A 12,413-nucleotide genomic window follows, 5' to 3' on the forward strand; every position below is an offset into this window, starting at 1 on the left:
TGATCAGTCAGTATTGTACTAAAAGATGTCTTTGCGCAATTTAGTTGTTTGATAGCAAATATTAGAAAAATACAGGCTTTGAATATGCATTTAATAAATTGACAAATATGTTTTCAAGGACAAATGCAACATCTTAATTACAAAAGAGTATATGAAACATTGTTTTGTTTTTGTCTATGGTAGCATTTTATTGAAAAGTGAGCATAAGACGTCTACGTTTAATTAGGCTTCTGAATTGCTCGCACATTTTATTCCGGAACATCCTGGTATGGAGGGCATAAAGCAGCAAATCCAACTTAGGTTGTGAGACACTGTGCCATACCCGGCCATCGGCCCCTCTCCGCATTCTGCTACTCCGTAACTTGTGACTCCGTATAAAATCCACTTGCCGTCTTCTTTGCAATATAATGGGCCTCCGCTGGAAAACAAGTAAATTGAGCCGTGTCACTACATTGTGTACAATTATTTTCAGTCCGTTTGCTGTCACGTTAGAATTATTGCATTTGTTTTAGTTACGGTTTTGGAATTATACACTGCTTCTGGGATATCGTAATATGACGAAGGAGCTCTCGGGTAAAAAAATGGACTTGGCCAAAATGCTGTCATGTTGAACTCGTTACCTTCATAAAATCTATACTTAAAGGATAAATTGGACTATTTGCTCGGGAAAATATTGACTAGCTTTCTGGGGATTGACACTGGGAAAACGAGACTAATTGGGCAACGGGGTACTTTAGAAAATGGCACGCTGCAAATTTGCATTATCTTGCGATTTGTGAAATTTAATATCATTACAGTTATTCCAACAGGTGTTAGCCTCAGTATCGTTGTACCAAAAATTTGTCTTCTGAAAAATCTAGATCAGGGTAGTCCAAGGTTGGCGACAATATTGATTTTGTGTTGTTCCCGGGCCTCATTAGACATATGATTATCATTTATTATCAATCAATCTTTTTATATCAGCAGTTATGTGGTCGTTGAAAGTCTCTAACTGGCACCCAACGTTTCGTCTCCCAACCTTTCCCTTGTATTAGGTTTTAGACTCTTTACAACGAAGAAAAGGTGCTTTCATACATGGAGCGCTCCCGAACATCGATAACATGCCGTTTCAGATTATTCTTTTGGCACTGACACAACTTGCAGACATACCAAGAAACTATACCAAAATGCTACTTTTTTGGTGATCCCCAATTCTTATCTATATCAGCAAAAGTGATGCGGGCCACAGATGGCCTGCGGCCCTGGGTTTGGACCACCCTCCTCCAGATTATTGAGAATCCCAATCTCTCGCTGCAGATCTTCCATCAAGATTTTTATGATAAAGTATTTTCATTTTATAAATTTCTAGTCCGCTCAGCCGTTAGGTTTTTCATGGCAATCACACTGTTTAATTTTAAACTTTGGTATCAGTAGATTTACCAGCACCCCGGTCCTAAGGAGGTCTACTTACGGGTTTTCTACGGTGTTATTTCTCGTTTTAGGAAAGAACTCACGACTTTTTTAAAGCATATTTGCATAAGAAATATATATATACAAAAAAAAACACACACATTCAACTATTCAGATGCCTCCTCCACCATGCAAAGTTATGCAACCCTCGAACCGGGTGAAGTCTTCTCTGCTCATTTTCGTCTATAGAGACTGTCATGTCATATAGCCAAATTCACTTATGCCTTTTCGCCCCATTAAAATTTTTCGATCTAGTGACCCACCTGTCGCCCTGACATGTGTCCTGGCCTCGTGTCGTTCCTGCACAAAACGTAGAATCCAAAAATATTTCAGGACTAAACTCCCTCTTGCATCTTCCTTCTGATACTATGTCGGCTGTAACTTGCTTCAATAAACCATCAGCTCCTGTGTCCATGGTTTTACCCCATCCGACAGCCCAGCACACAGTACCTGTATTGTGGACGTGTGTTTGTTAACAAAACATATACATATATTTAAAATCTGACAAAGTAATCTTAGTCCGAAAAAGTTTATCATTGCAACATTTCGTGGCATAAATTATATATATAGCTGGTTTTTAAAATTTTTATTCAGAGACAGCTTTAATGCCAACAATGAATCGACCTCATTATAAGACTCATTAGATCATAGAAAAAGTGTTACAAACCTTCTGGTGGCATGGCTTTGACTGCGGGCAAGCATGCGAATTTAATATTGTCGTTTGGTACAACATCTTTGGAGAGAGTTAGTACAGCAAAGTCATATCTGACAAATGGTATGGAAGCGTCCATACCAGTGGATTCTGGATGAAAATGAATGCCTACAACCTGGAAAATAATAAAATTTGTAGATGATCATCAATTGATATATTCCCAGATCCCAGATCTATCAAAAAATCTTCCTAAAGTTTTTTTGTGTCTCACTTCAGGGTTCATAGATCTGAAAAATTGGATACCGACTTGTATAAAGGCAAAAATAAGCTCCAACATCACGACCTGGTTTGTCGATGGTGCTAATTCCATCTATTACTGTTTCTCGGTAAATATAGTAGATCCTCATAATGAAGATAGGTAGTATGTTAGGTACAATTCAAAAATACTTCCATCAGACCTACCGCCCGTGGAACGATGTTTTTGAGTACTTCCGAATTGTGCATTGAAGCTATTACGGTGTAAGACTGTCTTCCCTCCTGATCCGCTCGGAAACAATGAGCAGCAGTCAGCGCGTGTCGTGGGCTGATGAGGGTAGCTCCACACATCTAAAAAATACCGTATTTAAATGAACGACCCGAATAGGTTTAAAATGTTATATTTTTGTAGTATTTTTACCACTCTAAAATGTTTGCATGTTGTAAACAAAAAAGTAAATTTTCAACCCTAGGATAATATTTTGTCGAGATAGTAAAAATGAAAACAGATGGCTCAATACATATACAGGAGCAGAAAAAGAAACCACCAAAGCACGGACAGGTAGACTAAACCTTACTAGGTACCACATACATCATGGATAAAAGAGGGAAATCGACCGGGGTTCTAAATTTGTCAAAAAAACTGCAAGGGCCTGCTTCTGCTTGTTATTCCTCGCATGGAAAACACTCGTTTATACAGAGTCGACGTCGTAAAAAAGGATATGTAGGCTACTCGGAATTCATATTTGCATCAAAGAATGAATTGTTCTTCAGCAATATTTCTACAATCAAGGCTGTGACGAACACACTTAAAGTGGAACTTCGGATTTTTTTGTCTTACCTCCCCTCAATTATCTAATTTTAGGAAAGAAGGTACCTGCTTTATATTTATTTTTCCGGCTCCTAGCAGTTGTACAACTGCGAGGCCTAGTGTGTATGGCCACGAGTATGGAACAGCTTCTGCTCCTCCGACGATTCTGCCCTTTTGTAAATCAGGTTCTATTGTCGGCACGCCGCATTCAAAGTTTGGATTATCTATTTGGTCGAATTCCGACAGAACGATTTGTGATGCTGGAATGTGACAAAAAGTATACTGTTTAAATGCCTGTAGGAATTGAAATCGCTATGATTCAAAATAATAATATAGAGTATTGTAACCAATAACAACATTTTCTGTTTAGTATGTAAATTTTTACTTAGTTTGGTTGTTTATTTGTCGTAAATTTTGAGAAAGCACTAGATCTCGAGGTTAGCTGAGGTCGTCTGGCAATATCAGGGAAAGATGGGCACAACACTCGCTGAATATCTTGGACAGTGATACTGGCGACAAAATAGGGATAGTTTAAGAGAATTAGTAAGAAACTAACTTACAGGACAAAGGATGTTGCTTTTAACCATATATATTTGATTCAAAGTCACATGGGCTTGACGGCTTTAACAAGATACTATTACAATCGATTTAACAGACAAGATTCGACAGAATACTGGAAGATATTTTTGCATTAAAGCGTATACTGTCACCTCGACAAGACCCAACGATAACACAACTTATGAAGATATATTTCATCTCACCGGTGGGAGGAGGGAGTGTTGGTTGTGGGGGCCGTGAAGATGATTCCCCACCACTGACAGATGTTGGTGGTGGAAGATTTGAAGATGGTTCTCCACCACTGACATGTGATTCTCCTCCTGAATCAGGAATTTGTGAACCAGACGACCCTTCAAAACTTTCTTGTGATGATCCTGACGGCGATGAACCAGGATACGATCCTAAAAAAAATAATTTTGGTGATAATACTTTTGTTACATTATCCAGAAAAAAGTTCACTAAAAATATACCACCTCCAAATTTAAGATATTTGTACATATGGATAGAATCCGGAATTTTTTTTATTTATCGCCGCGGACAGGATCGCCGATAAGGCGATTCAATCACATGGCGAATTATAATCCCTCGTTCGTTTAAGAGTCCACGTCGATTACGAGAATAGTTAACCAGGTATTCGTTTCAGGTGCATTCGACTTGATGGCGGAAGATCATAACCGCGCGTATGATAATCGGGGTTACAGGGCTAAGTCAGCGGGGCACCGCCAAGTGCATGACAAATCGTTACATTTTTGTGCGAAACGAAGGTGTGCAACATCCAATGAGGTTCTAAAACGGACATTTTTATTAGATTCGAAATTATAATCAATTTTCCTATTTTCCACACAAATCAACCACAATATTTTTAACCTTTCCATAATTTTCACTCTATTGAGAATCGAAGCTGCACAAATAATCAAACTCAATAATGATTAACGGAATTCTAGCTGTCAAAAACGTGATCACAAGTCGGTTACTGCCAAATGTAAACTAATTTGAAAAACTCATCCGACCGGCGATTAAGGTGAAAATAGTTACTATACTGATCGTATACGCACTTGGATTGTGAAGTTTTTCGAATTTACAATAACAGTTTACAACTACGCATAGATCTATGCAACCATCGAAAATACGATATATACCACGACTTGTTTTCCTGACCAGAGGCCTTACTGGATTAGTAGAAACCAATTTTCAAGTCGTGCACAAATTTTTTGTCAAGATAAAAAAAAAAACAGGAGGTAAAACGTGATTATTATTTATCAACTAGAAAAACAAGAGTGCTTAAACCTTAAAGTACTGAAAAATGAGATAAATTTAAAATATACAAACCACCAGATCCGTCTGTATTAGTGCCACCAACACCAGGAGTTTGTGAACCGGAAGAATCTCCTATGCCACTGGGAGGTCTGTAACCACCTCCAGGAGATGGAAAACCACCTCCGGGAGATGGAAAACCACCTCCAGGAGATGGAAAACCACCTCCAGGAGATGGAAAACCACCTACAGGAGACGGCGAACCACCAGTAAATGATCCTACAAATGTTTTGAGAACAATTTCAAATAGAATATTTGAAATCAATAAGAAAGATACGCATGCTTCGGTATCGGAGAGTTTTTGACAATACTCTCAATTAAAAAAAAAAGAATTTATTTATATTTTCAATGGTGTCTCCGTCAAGTCAATTTAATTTTTAAGGACATTTTTCAAATGTTTGATAGCTAGTGCTAGCTGTATACTTCTGGATTATTGAAATCTTAATTTGATCTAATATGTTGGCCAATGTAAGTGAATAACATTTCCTACTGCTTAAATTCATAGGTTGTCCCAAATATAGCTAAGATAACGCTATCCCTGCGACGGCCAACAATAAATTCCATTATTTTTTATTTTAAATATCGAAACATCGCGTTAAGAGCAGATTATACGAGCAATCTTATCGGAAATTTCCAAGTACCTACCTGAGCTACCACCAGGACCAAGATTTTGTTGGTCAATACCTCCGGTTTGAGTGGTTGTTCCTGTTGTTCATAACGAGAAACATGATAAATGAACATAAATAGTAAAAAACACAATTAAAAACTTTCCGATTTGAATAAAAACATTCAAATTACTTGGAAAGCAAGATTAAAGCATCAAACCACTGAAAGTTATGGTTAACCTTATATAAGCATAAGATTCTTAGGCATTTAGCCTAATAATTTGTATAACTTTATTATTCAAGTATTCGACGTCCTCTTTCCAGCTCGATAGAAAGAGAAACGCTGTGATAATGATACGGAATCTGCACAATTAACTATACATATACGGTATGTACAGCGGTATGCACCTCGTGCTGAAGTTTTGTACCATGATGATGGTCTTACCTGGCTCACAAGAAGTCGTAGCCCACATCGCTAAAAGAGAAACTGCTATTATCAATATAACGGAGTTTATTCCTACAACGATTGCAATAAAAACTTTAATGTCTGGTAGAGGTGAACCTGAAATGAAAAAAATATAGTACGTACAGATTACGTTAACTTATATATATATATATATATATGTCTATTTACATCCTTCCTTTTTTATCATTTTTATGCCGTGTTTCTATTTTATTAACCTTGTTTTTTTAATGCCCGGGACAAATACACAAGTAATTAGTGCTGCCTCTATTCTCTAGCTATGGACCTTTCTCCTCGTTTTCGCGTTTTTGAACTCTATTCGTTAGTTTTCAGTTGTATTTCGGAAACTTAAATATAAATCGGATAATTCAATGATCACTCTGTCTTCCTAGGAGTTTTAATTTAATTGCAGTAATAAAAAATCAGTGTAGAAATAGCTGTGATAGACTAGGCTAAAATTCTTTACCGGTACTTTTAAAAAAACAGATTGTTGTATGCGATGAATCATAATGATGGTTTGAAACACATACCCCATTTTACAGGCGTCAACTCGCAAAAGCACTCCTAAAATAGCCCCGAAAATTTTGCAATGGTGAAGTATAGAAAGAATTTTTCGGGGGTCAAAGGTCGGGGAAAGGGGCATACATGTGATGACCTGAGATATGAATAACATATTTTCGATAGGAAATTACCATTAGAGCTGTTTTTGTCTGAATTTTCGGAAATATCATCATCATCAGCGTCTTTGTTTTTACGTTGTTTGGATTTGTTATTCGAAGGTTTTTTCTTTGTGGATTTTTCTTTCGAAGATTTTTCTTTTGACTTTTCTTTTTTCTCCGATTTAATTTCGTATTTTTCGGCGTTTTTCGACGACTTTGGGGGTTTATCTTTTTTGGATTTTTTGGATTTGTCGTTACTCATTACTTATCTAAAATAAACCAATTATGAACATTATTATATTGGTCGCGATCGAAGACAGTATCACAATCTATATTAATGCAAGGCTATTTATAATTATTGTATATATCAATAGCAGCGAAATCTGTAACCAAATTGGCTATTGGTGAGACGGTTTAAAGTAGCCTACACCTGAATTTGCAAGTACTACTTATTGAAAAAACAAATTAATGAAAACGTTGTACATGCAGTAAAGATATGTAAAAAGGTGGATCTCACCTTTAACAGGAAGCTGAAAAATACAGAGCTGCTGCTGCTCCAAGTACACCAAGACTCATCAGTGTAGTTACCGCCGCAATAGCTTTGATATTTTTCATGAATGGACTTGGTGATCCTTCAACAGAAAAATATGCTAGTGAAATATCTCGTTGGGGTTTCGAAATAACAGAAGAAGTTATATTGTTCATCCATGACTAAAGAGAATCTACAAGACGTGCGGCCACCACCCTGTTTCCATCACGCTATCGGACACGCATATAAGGCCGCAAAGATTTTTTGTGATACCTCAACAACGTCGAAACATGGATCTTCTGTCCGAAGTGCCCGACAAAAAACACCCCCCACGCTCAAACAAAAATTTTTTTATCCAGTTTATCCACACTTATCCAGTTAGGGTTAGGTTGAAGGCTAGGAATGCAGATTGCACTGGAAATTCGAATTTTTAAATCATTTCTAACCCGAACCCGAACTGGATGATTAATAATTTGTTATTCCGAAACGTCGCGGGGTTGTTTTTTTCAAATCTCACATTCTTGCATTAGTGGCGGGGGCTTTGTACACAATATCCCGAGACTTTGCCTGTAATAAATGACAAATCGTGATTTTAACAAGCAATTACTCTCTTGAAAAAATCTTGGAATCTTTAGTTTTCAGTGTTACCAGCGCCTTGGTTATCGCAACGAGCAAATGAGATAGTCCGGCAGAATCGGGCATTAACATTGTTTTGGGACATAAAGTTTATTTTTTTGTTTAGATATAATGTCGATGACATAAATAATGATACCCAGGTGGGTGTGGAGTATATAATGTTGAGCAATTTTTTTTAAATGGATTTTAAGTATTCGTATCAAGATGACGCACAACCTGAATCCTAACCTGGTACACATGCAATGTTCAGGTTGTGCGCCATCTTGGACGAATACTTCGGGAGCACCCTTTCGTTAAAAACAATTATTTCATAACTACATGGGTTAGTTTTGAATACATAGTAACATTGCATCTCCTCACAATGTCAGAAATTCATTTTTAGTAGATTAATGGTAGTTTATTTCACTAATATAAGCCAAGATCTATCGACAGCATCTAGCCACTTTCTTTTGCGCTCGTCAAACTACATTTGTGTTGCTCTGGGCATTTCGTTTTCCTGCTTAAAGCTTAGGGACTTGGGAAATATTTTATTAGTTGAAATGGATTGGAATATTCGACCTCGTCTTTCACTCGGAACAAGGCCATGCAAAACCATCCACTGGTATCTAACGATGTGTAACGTGTTTTCTTTTGGAAGAACCGGAACCTTTCAGGTGCAGCGTTGACTTTGGCCAAATTAATATATCCTTGTGGAGATAGAAGGTATGCGTATGCGAAACCAATATGTGCACCTATTATGCCAACATAGATAAGTCAAACATTTTGATCACTAGTACATCACACATATTTTCCTGCGTGCTTCGGTTGTACGTAGTAACGCGCACATTTTTGCGAACATGCATCAAATTCCACTTGTTTATTGAGCTATAGGTTTTTGACGAGCTTTTGTGTATGATTTGATTCCATAGAATTTGTATGCTGTTTTAAAGAATACTATTTTCAGCTTTTTTAATTCATTCAAACCGCGTGTTGGAAGTAAGTTTTGTAATACCGCGTGTTGGTTTTCAAATGGTTTATTTATGTCCATTACTTGACATCCGTAAATCGGTGATGCCAGTAAATCTTTAATACAAAAAATCAGTATCATCTGCAATAAAAACAGCAGTACTTACTCAAATGACAGCCGGGGGATGGATACTCATATTATCTGCTCCATCGCGTGCCTCTTACCAGTTTACATGAGTGCCAATTGGTATCTAAGCTCAGCCAGAGACAAAAAGTTTCGGATTGCGGTTGGCGTGACGAATTGTTTTTAAATATATATTCCACAATAAGATTATTTGATGTATATTACTGAAAGTTACGCCTTTATGTCTTTTCCCATTGCACTATTCCTTTACTGATATTCAATAATATGACGCTCATCTGACATAGTTTTCAAGTGTGTAGAAAGGTATAATCTTTTCCACGCTGTTGAGATGGGAATGCGCAAATATATCTGAGAATCGCTAATATTGGTTTGCAATGCGATGAAATCCCATCTTGGCATTTCTGCCTCTCGCAATTGCTGCGTATATTTATCGGAGAAGTTCTGTGGCGTGGTTGTCAAATGAAGAACACGTGGGAGTATTTTTTCCACTTCTTTATTACTCTCAAACCTTGACATTTTGCCAAACCTTTTTTCCATTCAACCTTTTTTTTTGAAACATCCCCAACAACCACAATTAATTCTGTCATTAAACTTCCGAAACAAACAGATAAAATCATCAACAGATGCATATCACCAAATCCTAAGTAGATATTATATTGCTAAATTGATCTTTATTTTACCATTTTTCATGTAATGCTTTTTGGTAAACCTGGTATCTATCGTAAATACAGCAAATTTGGCTATGTTGTAGTGTAACTTTTTTGGCCTCACATTTTTGATATTTGTATTCAGATCTCTTGGCCTTGGGGCTCTGTCAAGCAAAGTTACATATAAAATATTGGTTGTAAGTTGCAAAACATGATCATGTTGTTGGAATAACTCGGCATTTTACTACCCGCATATATATCATTCATTGTCGAGAATGATAAGGGGATCATAAAATCTAAAACCCGTTTTCGTGAATTTTTTGTTGTAGCTGAATTCGAGGGACAGCATGACAACAGGCAAGAGAAGCACGCTAGCCTCTTATAGTTTATGACAGGGTTTCCCAAAAGAGGACCCCGGCCCCCTTGGAGGCCACTGATCAGTTATCTGGGAGCACAAACAAACAGATGGAAATGCGAATATATAATAACAATGTATTTTTATAGAAGAGAAGAAGCAAAAGTGTTGAAAGTCTTTGGTAGTTTTAAAAGCATTGGCATGGAACCTAAGAATGAACTACATTCTTTCCCAGGGATATATATACTATAAAATGTAGCAATTATCTCATTCTTGTTCTCGTGATAGCATTATCTTTCACTGCATCGTCGTGATCATCCCGCTGCATAACAATACTCGCTAACAAATAATTGACTGTTCTCCACCGAGTGTATATCCACTTGAACCACTGCCGGCTTTATTAGCAGGCTTGTATTGTTAATTGCAACAAGAGCGGGTATTTTGAAATAGTACTCTTTATTTTACGCGTATGTTACAACAGTATTTCCATATATATGGGTCGCGACCCAAAGCTGGGTTCAAAAAATACCTAAAAGTTATTGATTTTTATTTCATAGTAAATTTGATGCTTCCGTTGTTTGTGCACCAAGATGGCGCACAACCTGAACATAGTATTGTAACAGGTTAGGTTTCAGGTTGTGCGTCATTATGGTGCACAGATTTAATGAAAAACACTAATACAAATATCGAGCCGTAAAAAAAATTGCTCAAGGCTGCAAACTCCACACCCATGTAGAAATGATGGGCAATAACCCCAAGATGAATAATCACAAATAAAAAAAACTTTATGTCTGAAAACAAGGTTGGGCCCAAAAAGGCCCCTTATCTGCCGGACTAAGACCCACGATCGGCTTGACAACCTTAAATAGAATACCATGTGGAGAAGTAGTTTCAAAAGCTAATTTCGAGAATTATTTGGTCGATTTAGTTTTCCGCTGGCGAACGCAATTACTTGAAATCTTCGTTCTCGCATATAATTACGAAGCGGTTTGACTTCATCATTCATATATTTCAACGTTCTCATACCACTACTTGTGTTTTCTGGAATTGACCAACCTAATACAGGGTTGCAGAACTCAAATTTATACAAAAATTCACTTGCGCGTGCACAATGTTCGTGAAACACTCTGCGATACATATATATAGACAAGCAAAATTTGGCTACATACTGACACAAAATCTCCTGAATATTGTAGAAATGAATTTCCATGATTATATATGAAGTGCCGGTCGGGATACTAGGTCACAACTCACAACACAAAAAGAGAGAACAACAAGTGGGGTGGATTCAACGGACCCGACCACAATACACTTTCAGACCGAAACAATGAACGTTACTATTTTGCATTCTCAAGTTTTTAAATCAATCACGTTATTCTTAATCCATCGTGTACCATTTTCAATCTTTTGCAGAATTACGTATAGTGAACGGTCCACGTATTGTGCATGCTTTGTCCAGCAGCACATTTTAGCACAAGTTATTGGTTATATATATAACTTCGGTGAAGTCTGTCAATTTTTAATACTATTGCAGTCCGATAGGATTTGATTTTTGTATTACCGTTGGAGAGGGAAGTCGATAAGATAATCACATGTTGAACCAATGCCCGGCGCAAGTTCACTAAACGCCGTACCCTTTAAAAATAATATGGCGGGTACCAGGTAACCCAAACGGAATAAGCAATTATGTGAAGGATCAGTGCCAACACTGGCGAGGGTAATGACTAATTTACACCGAAATTCGTCTTCTTGTTGATATTTAATCAACTAACGATGATTCACACGGAATGCAACGGCGGGTTGTGAACATGGCCCAAAAGTCCCTGATCCTGATACTTATAGTCTACGTCGGGTTTGAGAATGGTTATAGCCAGTAACGTCAAGTTATAAATTTTGGATGCATAGACGGTACCGGTAATGGGTTAACGTTATATATTGGAAAACATTCGGTTTAAAACATTCTGCTATTGTTTGAAACAAATAGCCTATGAAAATGATGGCTCACCTGCAGATTGAGCACGTGCTGACACAGGAGGAATATCCATTTTCTCGCTCCAGAGATACGGGAGCTCCATAATGAAAGATCGCAGCAACTAAAACTTGTGACTGAATTTACTTTCAGTGAGCAAATTAAGAATTTCACAGTGCTTCGATTATTACGTTTAATGCCATGGTGACGTCACTATCAAAATAAACTTCTTGTTGTGTCACAAAGAATGAAAATGATAAAAATGAAGGCACTAATAAATTGTGCTATAAACGTCTTGGTTGTCGGTTAAACTTGTTTTGTAAATATTCCAGAAATGTATTAAGGGACAGTTTTGTTTCGTAATTTGTTACACTATTTTATTCATTTATAATCGTCAGTGCCGGATTGCTTAAGGGCGTCG

General features: G+C 37.2%; 1 protein-coding gene across 2 annotated transcripts; it reads right to left on the reverse strand.

The window, feature by feature from the left end:
- Positions 1 to 72: 72 nt before the first annotated feature.
- LOC120336443 (spermosin-like) lies at positions 73 to 12,155 on the reverse strand. 2 transcript variants are annotated; one of them, XM_039404126.2, is made up of 12 exons: positions 12,029 to 12,155; positions 7,284 to 7,398; positions 6,800 to 7,035; positions 6,090 to 6,206; positions 5,685 to 5,744; positions 5,055 to 5,258; positions 3,929 to 4,126; positions 3,234 to 3,427; positions 2,564 to 2,707; positions 2,117 to 2,276; positions 1,713 to 1,899; positions 73 to 418 (listed from the first exon to the last, which is right to left on the reverse strand). In XM_039404126.2, the coding sequence occupies exons 3-12, from the start codon at positions 7,026 to 7,028 to the stop codon at positions 223 to 225; spliced, it is 1,689 nt and encodes a 562-aa protein (XP_039260060.2). In that variant the 5' UTR covers positions 7,029 to 7,035; positions 7,284 to 7,398; positions 12,029 to 12,155; the 3' UTR covers positions 73 to 222. The 2 variants fall into 2 exon arrangements, with proteins under 2 accessions (XP_039260060.2, XP_039260061.2); XM_039404127.2 differs by lacking the exon at positions 5,055 to 5,258.
- Between the last annotated feature and the right edge of the window lie 258 nt (positions 12,156 to 12,413).

The sequence above is a fragment of the Styela clava genome, chromosome 2 (genome assembly GCF_964204865.1).
Source record: "Styela clava chromosome 2, kaStyClav1.hap1.2, whole genome shotgun sequence".
NCBI lineage: Eukaryota > Metazoa > Chordata > Ascidiacea > Stolidobranchia > Styelidae > Styela > Styela clava.

Excerpts from the sequence above, each read along its gene's own strand:
- LOC120336443 (XM_039404126.2), bottom strand. The coding sequence starts at position 7,028 with ATGAGTAACGACAAATCCAAAAAATCCAAAAAAGATAAACCCCCAAAG. Across the intron at positions 4,127-5,054 it reads TAATACAGACGGATCTGGTG|GATCGTATCCTGGTTCATCG; the intron begins GTTTGTATATTT and ends TATTTTTTTTAG. Across the intron at positions 3,428-3,928 it reads AACACTCCCTCCTCCCACCG|CATCACAAATCGTTCTGTCG; the intron begins GTGAGATGAAAT and ends GTCACATTCCAG.